At 31.9% G+C, this 23328-nt stretch overlaps 4 protein-coding genes, 1 non-coding gene and 1 pseudogene across 6 annotated transcripts; all 6 read right to left on the reverse strand.

Moving 5' to 3' along the window:
* Window positions 1–2946: 2946 nt before the first annotated feature.
* Window positions 2947–5599, reverse strand: LOC106351946 (1-aminocyclopropane-1-carboxylate synthase 5-like). The gene is made up of 3 exons (XM_013791654.3): window positions 4651–5599; window positions 4381–4541; window positions 2947–4286 (listed from the first exon to the last, which is right to left on the reverse strand). Exons 1-3 carry the CDS (start codon window positions 4927–4929, stop codon window positions 3314–3316), a joined length of 1413 nt encoding a protein of 470 aa, XP_013647108.2. The 5' UTR covers window positions 4930–5599; the 3' UTR covers window positions 2947–3313.
* A 9497-nt stretch (window positions 5600–15096) lies between these two features.
* On the reverse strand, window positions 15097–16502 carry BNAA06G24780D (probable pectin methylesterase CGR3). The gene is made up of 6 exons (XM_048734992.1): window positions 16356–16502; window positions 16218–16257; window positions 16096–16134; window positions 15639–16013; window positions 15494–15549; window positions 15097–15405 (listed from the first exon to the last, which is right to left on the reverse strand). The coding sequence occupies exons 1-6, from the start codon at window positions 16476–16478 to the stop codon at window positions 15253–15255; spliced, it is 786 nt and encodes a 261-aa protein (XP_048590949.1). The 5' UTR covers window positions 16479–16502; the 3' UTR covers window positions 15097–15252.
* On the reverse strand, window positions 16438–19107 carry LOC106348179 (putative pentatricopeptide repeat-containing protein At5g65820). The gene is made up of 2 exons (XM_048734991.1): window positions 16913–19107; window positions 16438–16508 (listed from the first exon to the last, which is right to left on the reverse strand). Exon 1 carries the CDS (start codon window positions 19043–19045, stop codon window positions 17156–17158), a length of 1890 nt encoding a protein of 629 aa, XP_048590948.1. The 5' UTR covers window positions 19046–19107; the 3' UTR covers window positions 16438–16508; window positions 16913–17155.
* A 929-nt stretch (window positions 19108–20036) lies between these two features.
* Window positions 20037–21590, reverse strand: LOC106348175 (protein arginine N-methyltransferase 2). Of its 2 annotated transcripts, none has more exons than XM_013787859.3 (2): window positions 21497–21590; window positions 20037–21090 (listed from the first exon to the last, which is right to left on the reverse strand). In XM_013787859.3, exon 2 carries the CDS (start codon window positions 21086–21088, stop codon window positions 20108–20110), a length of 981 nt encoding a protein of 326 aa, XP_013643313.2. In that variant the 5' UTR covers window positions 21089–21090; window positions 21497–21590; the 3' UTR covers window positions 20037–20107. The 2 variants fall into 2 exon arrangements, with proteins under 2 accessions (XP_013643313.2, XP_013643316.3); XM_013787862.3 differs by having other exon boundaries at window positions 21456–21552.
* Window positions 21281–21388, reverse strand: LOC125576012. Its single transcript, XR_007314548.1, has one exon. It is a non-coding gene; the product is annotated as a small nucleolar RNA snoR126 (small nucleolar RNA).
* A 704-nt stretch (window positions 21591–22294) lies between the features above and the next one.
* LOC125576011 lies at window positions 22295–22394 on the reverse strand (annotated as a pseudogene).
* Between the last annotated feature and the right edge of the window lie 934 nt (window positions 22395–23328).

Below are 23328 nucleotides of genomic sequence, written 5' to 3' on the forward strand. Positions count from 1 at the left end.
TGCTATGACTTTAATTTTTATTATGTCTACATATTAAAAGTGTAATATTTTGAAATCTATTTATTCCGCGCAGAGCGCGGGTTATCACCTAGTATTTATTAATTCAGACAGACAGATTTTTTTGGGGACTCAACCACCAAGTTAATGCTCTTCACATGTAAGGATCATTTGCCGTTACGGCCGGTATAGCCGCGTATCATGGTCAAGTTAAATAAAATTTCGGTTAGTAAAGTTGTATTTATATAGTTCGTAGTCTTCGTAGTAGTACCAGCAAAGCTCATGGCATTTGCGATTTATATATTATTTAGTAGTATATATTTTATATATATTCTATCCTATAGTAGACGTAGAACATGTTTATTACATCTTTCTTAGGTTCGGGTTCTAAGTTAAGATACGGTCTCTTAGCTCTTAAATAAAAAGCTAAGAAATGTTTCTTAAATGATAAATATAAAAGATGTCTCTTAACTTTTTTTAGTTAAAAAATAAGAGACCGTATCTTATATTATGCTAAGAACTTCAATTTAAGAGACCTGCAATAAACATGTCCTTGGCATCATAATCTTTGACCAGTATCTTATATAATGATTAGCCTATGATACGACACTTTGTCCTACTTTATTATCCATCCTGAAATAAATTACACAAAATAAAGAAAATGGTTATAGTGCATTTTCTCTTTAAATGATTGGAGACTTAAATTTCTAACATTTCCCAAATAATTGATTTAGACATTTAGTAATTATGATTGGAATTGCATTTATATTTTTTAAATATCTAATCATTGGACCATGGTATTTGTTAGCATCGCTTTAAGAGTCGATCATTGTATAGGTTTAAACAGTTGTAAAATGATCCAATATATGTTTTAAATGGATTGGAGTACAGATCGATTGTTCATCTTATTATTTTGCTATATCAATCTTTTTTTTTCTTTTTACTTAATCGTAAGGACTTAGCAAAATAAAAAGTTAAATTACGGATTTCGTTAATCGTATGTACATCAATTGGCACAATTTTAAATTTTCTTTATATTCTGACAAAATTTAGACTATGTTTCTATATGTTGTAGAAAAATAAAAATACTGCATCTTGCAAATTGTTTGGGCTTCCCTTGGTGATCTATTTGAAGAAAAAAAATGATAATCTTTGAATTTTTCACTATTCACAAGATTTTTTTTATTTTAAAAAAAAAGACTTTTTCATTCCTTCAGACTTGATTATATCAGTTACATTATTTAAGAAAAATTCATCATCATCAAGTTTGAAAAAATAATCATCAAAAACATTTCTTTTATTTACGCAATTCATTTATATTCGTATGGTAAATCTTACAATATCATGTCAATATCATTGGCATTTGATGACGGATACATTTGTAATCTGATCCAGATTCACTAGGAAAATCTTTAAGGCTCCATGAACTACTGATTTAAGTGATGTCCCTATAAGAGGGATCCAAAATAAGTTAATACAAAAGGTTAGGAAGTAAGAAAACCAAATATGAACTATGACTATCACCTTCTGGAATCCAAGCAATTATCTTGAAAATATCTCATAGAGTAATGCCTAAATGAGGTAGATTAATTTTTTTTTTCTGGCCAATGGTAAACAGAATAGTCTTTTTGGTAACACATAAGTTCGACAACTTAGTTTTATAGTATTTTTTGTTTTTAAAAAGGTTTGTAATATTTTAACATAGATTAGATTAGGTTAATTTAATTAATATTCTTGGTCGTTGGTATTCAAACTTGTGACCTGAAAAGAAAAGTTAATACATAATACATCACCTAGTGAATCTAGTTTGGTTTAATAGAAAAGTTAGAACACTTCCATTGGTTAGAGTCCATAAAATTTTCTTTAAAAAAACATTAGTATTATAATCATTTATTTTTGTTTCATTTTCTTAAAACTAGATAAATCATTTATTTTCTTTGGTAGCATGACATATGTCCTTAAATATGTAGACAGATTCTGAAAAGCTCTAAATTAAGAACTTTTGCCTTTTCTATCTTAATTTTATTATCTTTTTTTTTTTAATATCGAGAACTCCTCCTGATACTTGTTGGAGATTCTCTTAGTTTAATGACTATAAATTTGTGTTCAAGAAAACAAGATGTGACGTGGTAAGACTGGCTTATTTCCGTTAAATTTGATTCCATATGTTTTTTGTATTGTTTCGATCCAAAATATATAGATATATGTAAAGTTCTGGAGCAAAGCAAATATCAAAATGTGATATTCATAAACAACAAAGAAAAACAACAAATAATATTTTTGAAAAAGCCAAATATCCTATTCAATCCGTAAGTTTATAGATATATAATATATGTTATGTATATTTATACATTTTATAGTGTAAATTTGGTCAGTTTTGAAGTTGTTTTCATGTTGTTTTCAGTATTGAGTTGCATACCAATATGATTTTTTATTTGAGTCAAATGCTTACATATGTTTTATATTAGACTCGTTTACATTGAATTATTTGATTTGTTTGATAATTTATGTTAAAAATGTTAATTTATTAATTTAATCATATTATAAAAAGTGACATTGATTTTTTTTTTTGCTTTGTAAAGAATAATATATGTTTATTCAAAATTTTGACATAAAATATCTAATATAATTAACAAATAAAATCGAATCGCATGATCCACAAATATTTAGAAAAAATGAATATTCGAGTAAAATGGAACAGGTCACGGATACTCGGATTTTTTCGGACAAAATCTTATGCAACGTAACGTACCAAAGTCAAAGGGTTAGTCCAAGACTTTAACATAATGAGTTAGGCATCCTTGATATTTGCCTTCACTAACGTCCTTTACTAACGTTAACGATCATTACAGACTCATTGTCGTCAAAGAAGAAATATATATCACAACTGATTCAGAAATTAATCAAAATTAAAGAAGCACATTTTTGAGAAAGGGTAGAAGCACATACTTTACGAAATCAAATAAATATTATATATTAAAAGAGTGAATTAATTACACAATACATGCAAACTTTTGATTAAAATTACAACGGGATACATATTTTATATATATTGCCACTGCAAATCCACATTCGGACTGAGTGCATTTTTAAACACGTATAACCAACACTTATAGTAACAATTTACACCCGAACGAAAAATTGCATAAAAACTCACTCAGACATTTATGAATATTACACTTATATAATGATATTATATATATCTTGGAAAATGAAAAATATTTTTCCAAAATATAAAAAAAATGAAGGATATAAAGAAAAGAAAAAACCTTGAAGCTTTTTTGTTTGTCGTCTCAAGCTTAGGGAGATGAATAAATCATCGCTCATCAGGTACACGGTCGGACCATGAAACCCGGAAAACCCAGTTAGAGACTGTCTTCTTCCTCAAACTCTTGAGCCTTTCATGGCTGCTTCTTGATATCATCCGTCCACAGTCTGTGGACTCTACGAATGTTTTGAGCCTCTTCAAGGCTAAATCGAGTGTATCCTCGCTCATATTAGCGAAACAAACCCTAAACCAACCCGGCTCGGTGCAGTGACAGGACGAACCGGGCGAGATGTTTAGTTTCACGTTGTAGACAATCTTTTTCCAGAGGTCGAGCTCTGCTTCGAATGTGTTTGTGTCCAAGAGGTGTCTCATGTCGACCCAACAGAACAAACCGGCGTTGCTTCTCAGGCAAGTAATCCCTGCGGACTCAAGACCAGACACTAGGCGTTTCTGTCTGGACTTGAGCCGTTTCTGATTCTCCTCGAGGTATTGGCTTGTGAACTTCTTGTCTGAGAGCAATGCAGAGAGAAGGTACTGAGTCTGAGAAGAGACAAGACCGAAACTCGACATTTTTGTCGCGGCAGATACGATCATGTCGTCGTTAGAGTAGATCGCTCCCACGCGGAAACCAGGAAGTCCAAGATCCTTGGAAAGGCTATAAACGACGTGGACTCTTTTAGAAACCTCGGTGTTTTCAAGTTTCTTGTCTTTCAAGACATCCATCACGCTGATGAACTGTTCGAACCCGAACATAGTGCCTGAGTAGATCTCGTCGCTAATGAGATGAATGTTCTTGGAAGTGATGAAGTCAACGAGAAGGTTGAGCTCACGTCTGGTCAACGCAGTGCCAAGTGGGTTAGATGGGTTGGTGACAAGAACTCCTTTGACTTTGAGACCAAGCTTATGGGCTTGTTGGTAAGCTTGTTGTAGAGCTGATTCCGTGATTTGGAAGCCATTAGAGCTTGAGCAGTGGATTGGCACAATCTCAGCTCCAGTTCTCCATTTAAGATCTCTATCAAATCTGTAATATATCATCAAAAAGCCAAAACGTAAGCAAAGAGTTTTAATGAGTTTACTTGGAAACCAAGTAAAGTAGGGTTATAATTATAACTTACCCAGGATAGTAAGGAGTAGGCAAGAGGAAAGCATCGCCAGGCTCAGCAAGACAAAACATGAGAGTCTCGTTCGCAGAGGTCGAACCGGCGGCTAAAACAATCTTTTTCGGGTCGAACGTGACTCTATTTCCTCTTATCTCTTCCATAAACTCAGCCATTGCCTAAAGAAACAGAATATATTCATGAGAATAGAGAAAATGATATGTTACTTTTGATGCAAGTATTAGGTTAATATATTTATCTATTTTAAAGAATACAAATGAAGCTTACTTTTTTGAATTCAGGCATGCCGTGATAGTCTTGAAAGAGAGCAAGCTCTTTGAAAATGGATTGACCTTTCCTCTTGAGACTAGCTGCGTCTGGGTTCTTAGCTAACCACGACTCGATTAAATCGAAGCATAGCTGATTCTCAGCAAGACCCATCTGGATCATACCATTAGGGTTCTTGATCTCATCGTAAGGATTCTTCTCGTACTCTTCCCATCCCAAGAAGTAGGATGAGTCTTGTCCATGACCATTGCTTGTCACTTTTGTCGAAAGCTGTTTCATCTTTTCTGATTTTAAGTCAAAGAGATTATGGTCGAAAAAAAGAGAGACAAAGAGATCTTGATTTAGTGTTTAAGACTTTAAGCTGTTGAAAAGTGATGAGATGTGTTTGGAGAAGCAATGGGTATGTTGAGAGGTATATATAGATAAACAATCTTACGACATTTTATCCCAAGAATAATAAAGTGTGACAATAGAATCAGAAACTAGTTAGACTTTTTTGACCGCCCAGACATAAACATAGTTTTAGTAAATGTTGGTTAAGACATGTGAGGCAACTTCTTTTTTATTGTTTTTTTAATATGACTCTAATAAATCAATCTGCTATTATTTGCATTTGTTCTTTAAAAATAAGTCACCCATCATTAATCGTGCATTCACACATGACACATACAACAATAAATCTAACTCTAAGTACTGGATGTTTTCAAAAACTTCCAATACTATACATACAAAATTGAATGACACATTTTGATATTAATGCCCTAATTTATCTGTTCGTTTACTAAGATCATTATGACGTATTAAACTAATGAAAGTTAAATGATTAGCCTTTACGCGTTTCCAGTCACCGCCGGGCCGTCCTTATAATGACCATCCTCTAGGGACTAAACATGACAATTAAAAAAGCAAACTCATATGCCATTAATGGTTTAATTGTGAAATTTGAATTTATTATGATTGTTATTTAATAATCCACTCATGAAGTCAGCAAGAAAAAAAACCTTTATGAGGATGATAAAATTTCGTGAGAGTGTGTATATCCTATTTTTTTCCATTACTAAGGCCATGATTAACACCAACTTTTAATAAGGTTCTTAAAGGGTGGGGTCTGCATATCTATACTATACTAAAAAGGGATATAAGCCATGGAGAGAGTGTCCACATAGGATAGAAAAATCAACCAATCAGAAAATCCGAAATTGTCATGTCATCTCATTTATTTTTCGTAAAAAATAAAAAAACAATGCGAAGGTGAGAATCGAACCCGGGTTAGTATGATATATATATATATATAGGACAGTTACCACTAAGTCATTGAAACTTTCTTGGACACATATACAAGAACCACTAAGTATATAATCACAAATTCTTATGTACATTTACAATAATATGAATTCAACTTTCAAGACTCCGATACTTTGTTTTGTAAAAAAAAATAAGTAAGTGACTAAGCTAATATATTCTTAGAAAGTGTGGGAACGTTGACAAATATGAAAAAACATAGATTTTTGTTTTCGTGACAAAGTTAAGAATTTTGTAAAAGTAAGTTTAACATATAAATTTTCGTGACAAATATGAAAAAACATAGATTTTTGTAAAATTTTGACAAAACAACTCATAACATACTTCTCTAATGTCTTAATAAAATATTATTTAAGGGTGCAATAATTAAATATATTAATTCAATAAATTTTGTAATTTATAGACAAAACAATAACACAACAAATTTTGAAACATTTGTTTAACCTATCAATTTTTTTTTCATGAGAATCCAACTAAACAAGATAAAAATAATAATTAGATTTAACAAATATTTAATTACCATTTTATTCAATTTTGATTAATTTCAAATTATCATAATGTATCTTTTTGAAGTTACAAATATGAAAAAGCATAGATTTTTGTACAATTTCACAAAACAACTCAAAACATATTTTTATAATGTCTTAATAAAATATTATTTAAGGATGCAATAATTAAATATATTAATTCAATAAATTTTATAATTTATAGACAAAAAAATACCACAACAAATTTTGAAACATTTGTTTAACCAATCGATTTTTTTTTCATGAGAATCCAACTAAACAATTAGATTTACAAATATTTAATTACCATTTTATTCAATTTTGATTCATTTTAAATTGTAATAATGTATATTTTTGAAGTTACAAAAAAATAATGTTCTTTCTTTATTACACTAGCATTATATATAGATTCTATATACACAAAATAAATATAATATAACAACATAAACTTGCTTTCCCCGATTCATATGAAAACCTTTTAAGTTATCCACCAAAGCAAATTAATTAAATCAATGAAATTGTTAAAATACAGCAAATTAATGTATAATTTTATTTTAAATTAAATTATTTAAAAAGTGTATTTTCGTTAAAACAAAATAATAAATAAGTAAAACTGATTTGATGGTAATTTTTATGATATATATATATATATATATCAATTCTGTGAAAGAAATAGAAGCTTAATATGGAAAAAAATCTTAAATACAAAAACCTCTAAAAATTAACAAAAAAACTAATAAATTAAACTATGATATCACTTAAAAGCTTCTTTGACCATATTAATAAAATATTTAAGCGATAATTAGACAAATTTGATTTTTTTTCCAGCAACAAGTTTATTATTAATTAGCATCAGTTATTTCAAGATGTTTAAGAAATGGTGGACAAAAAAATAGGATGGACATTAATGATATATGAACTATGAATAGTACTTTGTGAAGCAGACTTAGATAACATATCTGCACATCTATTTTCAGTCCTTTTTTATGCCTAAATTCAATTTCTTCAGAGTAGTTATTCCACAAATAGATCGTATGAGATATTGTTTTGATATGTAGATTTGTTTTTTCAATGTTAAGAAGATTGATAACTGTAAAAATGTCTCCTTCGTATATGATATGTCTATAACCGAGTCTCCAACATGAGACAAGTTTGTTTAAAAAGTAAATAATTTTATTTTTCTTATATTATATAATCAATATATATTATTTACTGATAATAAATATATAGTTATTCATCTATCACAAATATCTATGCAAATATGTGAATCAAGTACAACAATCAAACAACATAATGATTTCCACAAAGAAAATTTAAAAAATATATTTATGTTATGTAGTCATATTTTATATTTTTTAAATAATGTAATACAGTATTATACATTATTTTTTTAGAATTGAGAAATACATATATCACTTAGACAAATTAAGCGATAATTAAACAAATTTGATTTTTATTTTGTGAGCAAAAAGTTTATTATTAATTAGCATTACTTATTTCAAGATGTTTAAGAAATGATGGACAAAAAAATAGGATGAACATAAATGATATATGAACTATAAATAGTTTTTTGTAAAGCTGACTTAGATAACCCATATGCATATCCATTTCCAGTCATTTTTGATGCATAAATTCAATTTCTTCAAAGCAGTTATTCCACAAAGAGATCGTATGAGATATTGTTTTAATATTCAGATTTGTTTATTGATTGTTAAGAACATTGATAAGTGTAAAAATGTTTCATTCGAATATGATATGTCTATAACCGAGTCCCCAACATGAGACAAGTTTATTAAAAAGGTAAATAATTTAATTTTTCTTATATTATATAATAAATATATATTATTTACTGATAATAAAAATATAGTTATTCATCTATCACAAATATCTATGCAAATATGTGAATTAAGTACAACAATCAAACAACATAATGATTTCCACAAAGAAAATATAAAAAATATATTTATGTTATGTAGTCTTATTTTCTATTCTTTAAATAATATAATACAATATTATACATTATTTTTTAGAATTGAGAAATACATATAATATCTTATCCGCGCGTAGCGCGGTTAAAAAATCTAGTTTGCATAAAACCGGTTGCAGAAGTGGCTATATAAGAGTCACTTTTGGTCTGTTTCTTGTTATGTTTGCGGACCCCACTAACACGTGGCGATCCGCAATTAGTTTGTTTTTTTTAAGTTTTCTTATTTTTTCTTTATAAAAAAAACCAGACAAAACAAAAAAAAATTTTGAAAATCCAAAACCAGTTTTAGCGATAATGGTGCTTACTGCCTCATAATTCATAAGTTACTAAATATAGATATGGTAAATTTACCAGAAATCATTGTCTATAAAATTGACATTTTAAGAAATTTTATTTTAAGAAGTTAAGAATTTTTTTTATAAGCACATGTAAGTAAATGTCAACACTTTGACTTATATGATATACTAGGTTAAGATCCGCGCCTTGCGCGGAATAAACATTATATATATATAAATTGTTTTATATATTATATGTTTATAACATATTATGAAATAATAAATATATATTGAATAATTAAAAAGTCATTATCTACTACTTATATAATTAAATTGGTGCAAACATATAAATAAATTATATAAATAGAAAAATATATTTTCTATTTGATATGATATATAATTAAATTTAAATGATAGTAACATATATATGGTATATTTTAATATTAATATTTATCAGATGATGCTTTTTGCTATTTTTTTATCATTTGTATCTGTTATAGCAAAAAGTCTAAATTAGTGATAACAAAATTTTCATTGTGGGATTAATGGTTTAAGTAATTTATAATATTTTAAAAAATTAAGTTGTCAATATTTTTCAAATTTTTTATCAAAAAAATGTTCAAAGTAAATTTCAAAATTAAGATATTTATATATTTTTATATGGCATATAGTTTAATTTAAAATGATACATATATTTATATATCTTTTATTTTTGATACTTATTAAATGAGACTTTCAACTTATATTATTTTTTAATTATTTGTACCATGTCATATCATAAGTTTTAAATCATAGATCACAAAATTTGAATTTGAAACTTTTAACAGTTTTAGTAATTTATACTCGTTTTTAAAAATTCAAAATATAATATATAAATAATTTTTTAAATTTTTATTATATAGTTGCTATGATTGTTTAATTTATTTTAATAGCTTAAAATTAAACAAATATAATTATAATACACACTTATTTTATCAAATCTTTATTATTCAAAATCATTAATTGTCATATATATTTTAGCCACATTAGGAAATTCCGTAATCTTATTTAAGGAAATAATGAAGCACATTTAATAATGTATTTATTGTGGTTTAATAAAAAACTTATTATATATTTAGATGGACCAACATATTTTTCTAAGGATTCTAAGAATCATTCTAGTGATGACATGTGGCTACAAAAAAATGTTGCAATGCTTCTCAAATAATATATAGGGGATTTTAATAAAATAAAATAGGGGTGGTAAACGTAAAATTGGAAAACAAGGAAACTGACATACAAGAAAAGGGAAGAGAGACAAGTGGGATCAAACGTAGTGCCATTACCGACATCAAATCGCTTTAAGAATATGGATCGGCTCATCAAACTGATCCTGTATACGTATGCATATACGTATATATCTAAAATACGTTTATTTATAGAGAAGATGGTAAATCAAACCAGTGAGTTATATACTTTTAAATATTAACTAACAAAGTCAGGTGGACGAGATCAAAGCCAATGTTGGTAGCTGTTGGTTTATAAAACTATCAACTAAGTAACTAACTTATGTATATGCCCCCAGATTTTTAGGCGACGTTGTTCTATTTAACTTTGACTCCAACTATCAACTTTTTTTTGTCAACAACTATCAACTAACTTAACTGGAATATTCTTTGGTAGTTATGGTATATTATATTAATTGTTTCTTAAAAATAATAAAACCTGACGTCAGAAAATCGTTATTATTTCAAAATTTATAAATTTTAAAATGCATTTTGAGTTTTAAAATAATTAATAAGAGGTTGCCATTTTCTCAGTATATCTTTCAAGATTTCATAAAGCTCAAATTGATTTGATTGGTGCAGCCATTATGGGTCCTTGAATAACAGCTCCTAATAATGCTAAAATGCAAAACGACTCATTGAAATTAGCATGTGAAATTATCCTTCTCATGATGATGAAGCCATATATTTCGGTATTTATCATCTTAATCTTGATTGCGTTTTCTGGAACTACCAAAAGATATCATATCAACTCATAGATGCAATCATATAATTAATACGATAGAGGTTAGATTCTATACATTTTAAAGAAGCAAGAAAGAACACATAATTTTTATTTTCTTAACATTAAACAATAGAGTTGTTATATTCCCTATATAATAAATTACATTCGAGGAAATGGAGTAGAGGAAAATAAAAGGACCCAAATAAAGATATAATTAGAAAAGTGTAATTATATATATATATATATATATATATATATATATATATATATATATATATATATATATATATATTGTATTGGAGTAGAGGAGGAAGTAGAGACTTGAGGGGAGGCACATGGAGATGCAGTAGAAATAGGGTTTAAGAATGCATGTGAAAAGTGTAGGTTATAAGACCCTACCCACCCCAAATCCCTATATCAACAACATTTTGTGACAACCATCGTGATCTCTCTTTTTTTCCAATTTTGGTTTTTCTTAATAACCACCATTCATGTTCCAGAAATTGAAAAACATGGGCCCCATTCATCACTCTCTCAAAACCTGATATGTATTGTGTAGTATATTTTTATTTGTATTTTCTTGAATGTTTTAGTGTCTTAGCTTGTTTGGTGGTCGAATCTTCATTCCTTCTCTCGTCTAAGGGCCTGACTGGTTCAAACGCAGCGGTTGCGGTTGCGGTTGCGGGCGTTTGCTGATGCGGGTGGTTGCGGGTTTTAGCTGTTTTAAGAGATTTGTACGACTGGTTCTGCGGTTAGAAATTGGTGCGTTTGCGGGATACTTATGACTGGTTAACTACCAAATACAACAGCGGTTAAATAATAAATTAACAATATTTACATTTTATATAATTATAAAAATATCAAAAATCATAATATTATAATAAATATGTAAATTATATTTTCAAAGTTATAGTTTTAAATTTTTAAAATTATAGAAAATATTTTTATTTTAAAATTTTATAATATTAATTAAAATATAATAGATATATTTTAGTATTTTTATAATTCCATTTTAAAAAATTTATTGAATATTTTTATTTTTGTATTTATATGGTTTTTAAAAAAAAGAAAAAAAAATTATCCTCCCGCAACCGCCCGCAACCGCAAACGCTAGCTGGAACCAGCTTTTGAATTTAAGAGGTTCGGAGCGGTTTGAAGCGATTTGTAGCGGTTTATATGATTGTTTCGAAACGCTGTCAACCGCTACCAACCGCAAAAGCTGCGTTTGCGGGTGGTAGCGGGGAAACCAATCAAGCTCTAAGTGAGGGTTGTATCTCTGAATGCGATTCTAGTAAATATATGTTAAGCTAAATGGGTTTCCAACCCAAAACTAATATTGGTGATAAGTAGATTGGCTCATATATCTTATATATTACTAAATATCTTTTTTAACTATCGATCTGAGACACTTTGTGTCTAATATACTTTTTGGGATGAAAAATTTTGGAATGTTCGGATAAGGATCGATGGACTAACTTTGGGCTAGATCGATGTGGATCGGGTTGGATTGCGTGGATCGGACTCTGATAACATATTAAATTAGATGAACTTCTAACCTAAAACCAATTGATGATAAGTGTTGATGTGAGACATTTTGTGTCTAATAATATCTTTAAAAAAACGATTTTTTCATAAACTTTAAAAGATTAGTGTAGACTTCAACAGTTCAATATATTTCTATATAAAGAAACATGGTTTCTAAAAATACATAATGCTATGCAGTAAATATGGAAAAATGAAACAAATAGAAGCAATTAAAAAAGAGTGTTAACAGTGAATAGTAGTTTAGTGGAAAATTTGTGTTGTGACGAACTTTTATGTGTTAGTCTAGAACAGGGGTTCAAAACGTTTTATCCACATATTTTACTTGAGCTCTCTTTTGTCATTGAAAAAAAAAATTACATGTTTCATAGGCTGTCTATTAAAATGTTACTCCTTATATATGCTCAAGATGGTTTTGTATATTTCGATAGGGTAGGTCATATGATCATGCCAATAATAAATCAGATAAAAACTTTGATAAACACAAACAAAAAAGTCCCACCTGCGTTGGATACCAAGTTAACAAACAGTATGGTCAACATATGTTTATGTCTTTATACCAGGCTGTGCTTGTGTGTTCCCTCTCGTTTTCCATATTTATGAAATCCACGCTGTAATTTTTGTTTGTATGTTACTTTTGGACAAATAGTTCACCTTTTGTGACCAACTTTAGATTCAGTACAAATGGAAAAAATGATTCATTGAGCCTCTAATTTATATTTTCTCCCATCCATGTTTTAGAAAAAAAAAATTGTTTTTAAAAGATTTATATTTTACTTTTTCAATATAAGTAATAATGGCAAATTGTAAATTTCAAAGATTTTAATTGTATTTACTGAATTTTGATTGGTTAAAAATAATAGGAAATAGCTAAACATGAAAAATAATATATTTATTGTTAAAATTTTATGTATTTTCTTAAGGGAATTCGGCCAAAAAAAACCTCAACTTTACACGAATTGCCAAAACAAACATGAACTTTGGGGCTGGCCAAAAAAACACCAAACTTTCATTGACTTTAGAATTAATTAATAATATTTTCGCTGACTTGCCAATTTAGCACGCCGTCAACAAATTTAACAGAAATATTTGACGTCGTTTATTGTTGACGTTAAGTGAAACGACGTCGTTTTACACGATTTGAAATTAAAAATATGTAAACACCTGGATTCGAACCCAGGTTGGTTGGTCAAATGGGAAGATATTTTACCACTGGGCTACTGGCACTTTCAATGTACTTACTAACATGTTTACTTTTATTTGGTACATATTAAATATAAAAAATTCTCTAAAAACTTAATAAGATCTTTAAAATTCCAAAAAAATAAAGAAAATAAAGAAGATTTTTATAAAATTAATTTAGAAATTAAAATTAAAAATAAAATTTTATTTTTCTTTTTAAAAAATAAAAACTCTTCCAAAATTTTCTAAAAACTTAAAAAGATCTTTAAAATTCCAAAAAATTGAAAAAATAAAGAAATTTTTTATAAAATTAATTTTGAAATTAAAATAGAAAATAAAATTTTATTTTTTCTTTTCAAAAAAATAAAAAATCTTCCAAAATTTTCAATTTTTAATACATTTGCTAAAAGTTGAAATTAATTATACACACATAAAAAGTTGATAATTCTAACTTTAATTTTTTGCATTTTATTATAATTTTTAAAAATTTGGATTTTTTTTTAAAAAAATGAAAATTTTGGAATTTTTTTTATTTTTTAAAGAAAAACAAATATTTAATTTTAATTCAAAATTAATTTTATGAAATTTTTGGAAGATTTTTTTATTTTTTTTAAAGAAAAATAAAATTTTATTTTCAATTTTAATTTCAAAATTTATGTTATAAAAAATTTCTTTATTTTTTTCAATTTTTGGAATTTAAAGTTCGTTTAATTTTTTAGAAAATTTTGGAAGAATTTTTATTTTTTAAAAAGAAAAATAAAATTCATTTTCAATTTTAATTTCAAAATTAATTTTATAAAAATCTTCTTTATTTTTTTAATTTTTTGGAATTTTAAAGATCTTATTAAGTTTTTAGAGAATTTTTTATATTTAATATGTACCAAATAAAAGTAAACATGTTAGTATGTACATTAAAAGTGCCAGTAGCCCAGTGGTAAAATACCTTCCCATTTGACCAACCAACCTGGGTTCGAATCCAGGGGTTTACATATTTTTAATTTCAAATCGTGTAAAACGACGTCGTTTCATCTCATTTGAAAACGATGTCGTTTCACTTAACGTCAACAATAAACGACGTCAAATATTTCTGTTAAATTTGTTGACGGCGTGCTAAATTGGCAAGTCAGCGAAAACATTGTTAATTAATTCTAAAGTCAATGAAAGTTTGGTGTTTTTTTGGCCAGCCCCAAAGTTCATGTTTGTTTTGGCAATTCGTGTAAAGTTGAGGTTTTTTTTGGCCGAATTCTCATTTTCTTAATATGTGTGAAAACTTTAGAATATAATTTGGGAAGGAACGTATCATTAAGCTTGTGTTTGGGCTCAAGTCAACCGAGAACCCTAATGTGTATCATTTACTACCCCATACATACTCTACATATTATTATTGGGTCTAGCTCGTATAACCAGATCAAATAGAGAGTGGACAGTAAACAGGCCTCTTCTTTCATAATAAAATTTTGAGGTAACGCTTAATTTCTGTGTCAATTAGCGATCTATTTTTTCTTTAATTCTGTTAGTCTATGATCACAAAACACAACAAGAATTCATTAAAAAATTATCTAGACACTCGACCAATCAAATGGCCAACCAAGCTATAGCCTATAGAGAACTAAGTTCTATCAGACAATGTCGTAGCTTTAAAGCGAAATAAATGCAGGCTAAATTTATTAAATAGTTAAATTATGAATCAAAACGATGAGAATGGAATACATTTTTTTTTGAACTTCTGTTTCTTTCTATAGAGCAAATAAGGCATATAACAAAGAGATGGAGATGTATTTGGTTTGAAGACCAGTAGTAATAATACTAATAATGTTATCTAATGTAATGGCTTGAGGTGGAAGACTTGACAAGCTGGTTTGTATGAAATTTTGGAAGCTGCTTTTTCGAATTTCTTGCTTCCTGCTTCGTTTTCCTCTAAGTTTGTCTGTGAGAAGAAACGGTTCCACCACGACGAGCTACGCATTTTAGCCTGCGAAAACAGTAAAACTGCATCATGTTCCCGAACAGGACATGTATAAAACCTAAACTGCATCATGTGTGGTTTTTCTTGAACTTACCGGTCGTCCGACTTTCGACAACTCTGCAACTTTCCCCTTTTGCTTACCAGGATTACCTATAATTGATCAATATTTTTAATTGATTTAAACCTCTTTAGATACTTCAAAATCTTAAGCCGTTTAGAAAGGCTGGGGTTTTAGTTACCTGCGAAGAGAACGACACCATCCGAAGCAACCCGTGCAAGTTCAGGCACGGTTTTGTTCAGATACTTGGGTGAGAGGTAGTCCAGAGCATCTGAGACGATCACAAGAGAAAATGACTTTGACCGGTAAGGCAGAGGGAACTTGATGTCAGCCACACGTACAAGGCCTTTACGCAAAAGACTTTTGCAGTTGGAGTCTGCATCCTCTACATCATATGGTTCAACACCCCATGCTTCAGTCTCTTCTTCCTTCAACAGAGTAGAGACCACTGAGCATGTTTCAGGACCCACGTGCAAGACTTTCCGCATGCTATCTCCGTAAGCGTTTTTGAGAATAGGAATGGCTCTTTGAACTTCTGATGTGCATGAATAGTCACCTGTAGTAAATTAAAAAACAGTCAAGTGTCACGCAACCTTGCAGGTTAATTTCAAAAGAGAAACTATCTGAGTGACAATTACCTGTGATCTTGCTGACTTCTCTGATACTTTTAAACAAACCTATCATTACAGTAACCTCCAATTAGGGCTTACAAGTCGAAATACCAAACATAACATAATCAGTCGGTGGAAGGGAAACAAACCTGGACCGCTGAAAGCATAACCAATGAGAAGGCATGCTCCCTGGTAATAATTACAGTTTTGAGAGAAAGAAAAAAAGAAGTCAATTTGTATCCTATGAAAGGAATCACTAACGTAAGCAGGGACTCATTTCATCATACCACGAGAACAAGGCAAATAGAAAGCAGAGGAGAGGAACGTGATTTAGAGTGCAAAGCTCCTACAAATGGAAAGCTTCCACTATCCCCTCCACGCCTCGTGGAACCTACTTGCCTTCTTGACATGACTAAGATCCCTCTAAGCTTCTCTTAGACCTTCAAAGCAAAAAAAAACAGACATTAAAATCTATCAGTCCACAACTTTTATGTCTGTAAAAGCACAAAGAACACATTTGAACTAGCTGCAGCGATGGAATAATCATTAACGCATCAATATCTTTACCAAATATGGAAAGAATTTTTTTTTTTTTTTTTAAACAGATCCATGAAAAAATGAGCATCCCGAATCTGGAATGCAAATTACTAGACGAACAAAAACAGATTCGTTGCATCATTTCAGCAACATAATAACAATAATACACCAAGTCGAACATGAATCTGGAGAAACAAATCAATACCATCGATATAGTGGATCCATGGAACAAGGAGCTGACGTTACGAATAACAGAAAAGAAAGTATCTACGAGAAATCAAAAGAGGAGAAGGAAAAGCTTACACACCTTGATTTCGAATTAAACGATGTTTGGATCCAAAGATCTCAGATCCGAGAAAATTTCGTGTGTGAAAGCTTTCTTCTTTTTAAGCGCTCTTTAGCTACTAGCGGAGAGCTTCGCAGTGTTATTGTCATACATCACGTCACTCCCAAAACGCCGTCGTTTTATCCTCTTCATAATCTAAGACTTCTTGCCGTTCTGCCGACACTACTAAGTCCCAAAAAACAACACGCATTCTACGACTTGCCGTTATGGAGTCCTCTGCTTATTCTTCTTCCCTTGTCTATCTTTTCTAGCTTTGGCTTTCTCACTCAAATCCTCCACACCTCTTCTCTTATACATCTTAAAACTCATCTCCCTCTCAGCTGCCATACTCCTCACCTTCTCCGTAATCTCCACCGCGAATTCTCTATTATACAGTTTCTTTAAACCCTTCATAAGCTTAGCAAATGTATCAGGCTGCATCATAAAGTCCATCTCTGTCATTTCAACACAATAAGAGCATGCCTCCTTCACATAACCTTTCGAGAACAAGGCATGGATCCATATTGTCCACGACGATACATTCAGCTCGCTGGTGCCTTTGCTCGTGATGCAACTCCAAACATCTTCAGCCATTTCGAGCTTCTCCTCTCTTAAAACAGAGTTCAGTAATGACTTCAAAGTTACGTGTTGAGGCACGGAGAACAGTCCGCGACTCACCATTTCTTTGAAGTGTTCGCAGGCTTCGAGTAAACAACCTCTGCTCGTTAATCCATTGATCATAATAACAAACGTGTCTACTTCAGGACGCAAACCGTCTGCTTCCATCTCGTTCCATAACCGAACAGCTTCCTTTACTTCTCCCAGCTTACAAGCCAAACTGATAACGACATTGTAAACGTCGAGATCGAGATGATACCCTATCAGCTTCATCTTCTCCATCAACTCCAAACACTCGTCCAAATTCTCTCTCTTCTCATGAGCCGTCATGAGATGCATATACGTAAGCTGGGACGGCACGAGCCCTTTCTTAATCATATCATCTAACAAACTGTAACACTTATCGATCTTCCCAGATTTGCAAAACCCACTAACCAATTCAGTGTAAGTCACAGTATCAGCCTCGCATTCATATCTCTCCATCTCAACAAACACACTCATCGCCTCCTCCATTCTATCTACCTTACACAACGCCTGGATCAAAACTGTGTAACAGTCTGCCTTCGGCTCAAACCCTCTTCTCCTCATATCTTTCAAAACATCATAAGCATCAGCCACTTTACCAGCGTGAGCGTAACCACTCAACAAGTCAGTGTAATCAACAGCGTCAGGCTCAAACCCAGCTTCCTTCATCTGAACCAAAACATGCTTAGCTTCAATCATCTTCCCTTCTCTACACCAACCACACAACAACGACGCAAAGTACCTACGATCGGGCCCAAACCGTAACCGCATGTCCTCGAAAAGCTTTGCAGCGTCCTTAACGCTACCGCTCTTACACAACGCATCGAGCAAACACGCGAACACGTACTCGTCCGGTTCAGGCATTTCGTCGAGCACCTCGACGGCTTTCTTCACAATCTCCGAGCCCTCGAATCTCCTTACGAGAACGACGAAGAGCTCCGACTCGATCAGCTGCGGATTCTCCTTCCTCATCTCCTCGATTAAACTCCAAACGGCTCCGAACTGCCGCATCTTGCTTATGATTTTCGCCATTGATTTGTAGACTTGGTAGCTGTGGCGATACCCGGGCCGCTGCTTCGCGGCCCAGACGAAGAATCTGTAACCTAGATTCCCGGCATCTCCGCAGCGATTCAGAACGCGTTCGATTAGCCCGGGGCGGAGCTCAACACCGGATTCGTTGAGAGCTAGTTCCAATTTCGGAACTCTGGAGTGAAATTTCCGGAGGATTCTGTATGCTTTCTCGACGTCGCTCGCGAATTCGTCGTGGTTGGGGGTTTTAGTACCATCGTCGTGGCGCTTCTCGAGACAGACTAAGCCAGTCCCGTTGCTTCTCCGGAAGTTGGATTCGAGAGCTCTGGAAGAGTGAACACTTCTGTGGATTATGTCAAGCCGAGAGTAGAATTGGGGAGATGGAGATACGAATTGGCGTTTGGTGAGAAAAATCTCGACAATGCATCTCGCAAACGGCAGCATTTGATCATTTGACTCCAACTGTGTTGGATGTTCTTGGCCGCCATAAGTTAACAAGACTGAGAAAACGCCAGGAGAAAATAACTAGATTTGGGCCTGTGCCAGGAACTTAATAGGCTTTTATCAGCGCTTGTAAGAGATCCATTAAGATGAAGAATTGGCGACTGGGCTTTAATGGTCTGTAGAATCTTCATATGGATCTACCACTTCAACTAGTGCTGGGTTTGCGGGTCATCCCGCTCCGACCCGTCCCGTGAATCATTTTTTTATTTAAAAAATCGATTCGCATAATCCGCAAACAAAAAAATTTCTATTCGCACCCACCCTACAAAACCCGCTGGTAACCCGCCAAATTAATCATTGTTAGATGAAGAACAAGAGATTATTTGACTTTGGTCTTGTTTTTTTTTTGTAAAAAAAATCGCATAAATACGTTTGTAGAAATATAATTATTTTTATCCGTAAAATGTAGTTTTAACACTGAGTAGAGATAATACAAATATTCCATAAGCAGATTCTACCATATGTAGTTTTTTGAGTTGAGTCTAAAATTTGGTATTCTTAGAATTTTAGAATTGCTAATAAAAGTAAAAGGTGCATTTAGAAAAAAATGTAGACTTCCCATTCCCTTTATTTAGAATTTTATTTAAAAGTAGATTATTCGTTTTAAGGAAAGTAGATTAATTTGTGTATTGTGAAATTAAATTTCTACCAATCTATTTTTCGTAGAAGATAAAATCTATTTTTCATAAAATATAATTTAAAATTTTAATTTAACAAGTTTTTCAACTTAAAAAATATCAGTTTGGGTATATAGGTTTTTCATTAATTGTTTCTATATTTCATAATTTTTAATTGAGAAAACTATTTATTTCATTAAGTTTCGAAAATGAAAAGAATAAAAGGGAGATGAAAAATAAGACAAAAAACATTTTATACTAAAGGACAAAAAGACTGTTTTCATCATATTTTGGCAAATTTCTAATAAAAAAAATTTAGTAGCTAATCAATACTTTCATAACTAAGAGTATCAAAGAGATTACAAAACTTGGAAGTTGTAAAACTTCACTCACTAAACTGACAAACAGGTAGATAATAAGTATCAAGCTGCCAATACTTTTGCTTGACACCTTCCCAAACTTCATCACCAAGACAATCCTTAACCGGCAACGGAATCAACTGAGTGCTAAACCCCAAACTCTCAATCTCCAACGTCACCAGATTACAATACACAACATGAAAAAACGCATTACTCCCACAAAACCCATTAAAATACGAATAAACCCCATCAGCCTTCAAAAGCTTCGGAAGATTCTGATGAAACTCCCACAAATCTTCGTAATACTCTCCATACGTATCGAAAAAGATCCCATCGTAGCCACACTCGTCAAGCTCGCCAAGAACATCTTGCCACCTCCCGAAAACAATCCTCACGTTCTCCTTCTCCCCCCAACCGGACTCGATCATACGCTTGTACACATCCGGATGAGCTTCGATGATCGTGTGTTTGGTCGGATGGTACTGTTGTATCGCTGTATCGACGAGTCCCATACCGAACCCGACGTTGAGAATGGAGCCACCGTTGGTGCAGATGGCTTTAGCGTGAGCTTCCATTAGCGGCTTCTCCCAAGCCATCATCACTCCTTTGCTCTCGTTGTCCATGATCTTGTCTTCGCTGAAGGTGACTCGGTCTTGGAGATACTCTTGGTTGGAGTACTCGTTCTTGGTTTCTTTGCGAGCGATTGTTCCCAAGATTAGCTCGGATTGGATTCCGGTTTTGAGGAGGAGATCGAACGCTTCTTGGTGTCCTGCTTCCATTGCGAAGTCTCCAGCTGAGAGGTTTGATGGAGATAGAGCGTTCCATGGAGCTCCCGCTTCGAGCAATGCAGAGATTATCTCGGCGTTTCCGGTTTTAGCGGCGTGCATTAACGGCGTTAGACCGTCGCCGTCAAAGTGGGAAACGTCGGTGCCGGAGGTAGTTAAAGTTTGAACCTTTTTGAAGTCGTTGGATTTAGCCGCCAGACATAACTGATCTGCTTCTTCCATGCCTGAAAATAAAATAAAAGTTAAAATCTAATTAGAAACGTGTAAATAAATAAATAAATCTTTAAGCAATTTAGCTTAAACGAATCGTAGATTGTTATAATTACAATAGTCGATTTATTCTCCAATCTGATTAACGAAAAACACAATCTAAACACAAACAAAGTCTATTAAGAGTGGTAATAGATAAACAGAGAGGCTCAGACACGCACAAACAACAAACATCAAGAAAGATTACAAGAGTGGTTTTGGTCCCTCGAGTAAGTTTCAGTATCGAGAAATGTTTTTTTGTCATCATCGCCTCTAATTTTTTAAAATTTCTACCTAAGAAGAACATGGAATGGTAAAAGAAAGAAAGAAGAAACGAAACTGAGAATTTCAAAAGATGTATGGAAGGTAGTGTTAATTTGCCTTTGTTGCAGGGGTGAAACGCGAATGGAGACGAATTTCATAAAGATCGGCGATTCTAGTAGCTACTTATTTATACATCTGACGGTGGATTTAGAAGTAGGGTTTCGTTGGGCCTCTATGGGCTTTTAATGATATATAAGTAAATATTTTAGTGGGCTTATTTCGATCGACTTCGTCATTTTAAGGCCATTTCTAGTATCGTTAAGACAATCTAAGGGTAATATTTTAATTAGGAAAATAAATAAACAACTTCTACTATCTAACTTCCAGCTAAAGTTTCCTTGACTAATTATTGGGCAGAAGTAAATTAGTTTTCTCCTTAAACATTCACAATCCATGGATCATGGGGATAGGATTATACATCTTCAAATATAAAAAGCCCATATATGATATCTCATTTATTTGTCCAAATCCAATGCGAATCTTAATATAGTCTGGGTCAAATCATGTGTAATCACAGTTTGTTTAAGATTTTACGTGACGGACAAAAAGTGATAAAAAACCAAAAGAAATGTCCCGAAGAAAAAATAATAATAATCAGTTGTCCGAGTATATTCTACAGTTTATCGCTCATCGTTATACTTATCCTCTGTGCTATAATTTTACATACAAAAATTGGTTTAGTCTGTATTTAAGGTTTTGTGATCCACTAATTTAGTGTTATTAAGTTAGTGAAATTGTTATAGATTAATTAATATAAACGACTAAAAGTAGCCATATCCATCCCAGAGTAGAGCTAGGTAAGTACAATTTAACTGGTAAAAACCAACAAAGATGAAGAAAAAGATGTTCAGAGAAGAGAGCTCATATTCTATGGGTGTATAATGAGTCTATCATGCCCAGTTAATGAGCAGATCAGAATTTTTTGATTCTTGTATTTTATAATCACTGCTCTCTTCTCGATCGAATTTGGAAAAATTAAAATAACAATAAAACCAAAAGAAAATGTTTCCAGCGAAATTAAAAATAGCTCAGCAATGAAAACCATGAATTAAAATCACGTAAACTGAATGAGAATAAGTGACAAACATAGAAGAAATAAAAGAGATGGCTAGTTATGGAGACAAAAGTGTTTAGTATTTATATACCGACGGTGGTAGCAGAGTCTTCTAAAGTTAGGGTTTCATTGGGTTATTTATGGGCTTCTAAATATATTAATTGTGATGAAAAGCCTCACCCGAACGCTGGAATAACTAATTTCTGGTGTTCATCTTTCGTGCTCCCGAAAACTTTCATCAAACGAATCAATTCGTTATGCGGAGTTTTCTGTAGAAAGGAAACTTTGAAGATCAGTACACAGCAAGGGTTAGTTGGGAGGTGGTGGCAAAACCGAAGACAGAAGGAGGACTTGGAGTTAGAAACCTTGAGATTTGGAACAAACCTTGTATATTAAAATTGATATGGCCGCTTTTCTTTGAAGCTGGTTCGATTTTGTTCACAGAAACAGTGCTCAACACTGATCTCAACTCATTCTGGACAGTAAAACCAAGTACAAAACTCCTGGTTAGTAAACAAATTACTCAAATTGAGAAGTGAGATCTATGACTAGATTAAACTAAGAGTAAGGAATGGAGAAACTTGCCGCTTCTGGACTGATAATTGGTCAACTTTTGGCTGTCTGAAAAGTTTTCTAGCCACAGACTTGAACTCGTCTCTGGGAATCCGAGAGAACGCCACTCTGTCTTCCCTTTTCAAAAACAACCACTGGAATCTGCCACACCCTAACTACAGTAGAATTGATAATAGAAGAGGACTTTTACGAATGGGAACTGGAAGGTAATATTCAAACAACCTTCTCAACCGGTAAAGTTTATGCAATCTTATATGGTCAT

The sequence above is a fragment of the Brassica napus genome, chromosome A6 (genome assembly GCF_020379485.1).
Source record: "Brassica napus cultivar Da-Ae chromosome A6, Da-Ae, whole genome shotgun sequence".
In the NCBI taxonomy this organism is placed as follows: domain Eukaryota; kingdom Viridiplantae; phylum Streptophyta; class Magnoliopsida; order Brassicales; family Brassicaceae; genus Brassica; species Brassica napus.

What these genes read in the sequence shown, in the direction of transcription:
- LOC106348179 (XM_048734991.1), bottom strand. Translation starts at nt 19,045, where the DNA reads ATGCTGCCGTTTGCGAGATGCATTGTCGAGATTTTTCTCACCAAACGC.
- BNAA06G24780D (XM_048734992.1), bottom strand. Translation starts at nt 16,478, where the DNA reads ATGTCAAGAAGGCAAGTAGGTTCCACGAGGCGTGGAGGGGATAGTGGA. An exon ending in CTATTTGCCTTGTTCTCGTG is followed by an intron (nt 16,258 to 16,355) that starts GTATGATGAAAT and finishes AATTATTACCAG; the next exon opens with GGAGCATGCCTTCTCATTGG. An exon ending in TGGTGTCGTTCTCTTCGCAG is followed by an intron (nt 15,550 to 15,638) that starts GTAACTAAAACC and finishes GATCAATTATAG; the next exon opens with GTAATCCTGGTAAGCAAAAG.
- LOC106351946 (XM_013791654.3), bottom strand. Translation starts at nt 4,929, where the DNA reads ATGAAACAGCTTTCGACAAAAGTGACAAGCAATGGTCATGGACAAGAC. An exon ending in GCATGCCTGAATTCAAAAAA is followed by an intron (nt 4,542 to 4,650) that starts GTAAGCTTCATT and finishes CTGTTTCTTTAG; the next exon opens with GCAATGGCTGAGTTTATGGA. An exon ending in CCTACTCCTTACTATCCTGG is followed by an intron (nt 4,287 to 4,380) that starts GTAAGTTATAAT and finishes GATATATTACAG; the next exon opens with ATTTGATAGAGATCTTAAAT.
- LOC106348175 (XM_013787862.3), bottom strand. Translation starts at nt 21,537, where the DNA reads ATGAAATTCGTCTCCATTCGCGTTTCACCCCTGCAACAAAGGCAAATT. An exon ending in TACATCTTTTGAAATTCTCA is followed by an intron (nt 21,091 to 21,455) that starts GTTTCGTTTCTT and finishes TTTTATTTTCAG; the next exon opens with GCATGGAAGAAGCAGATCAG.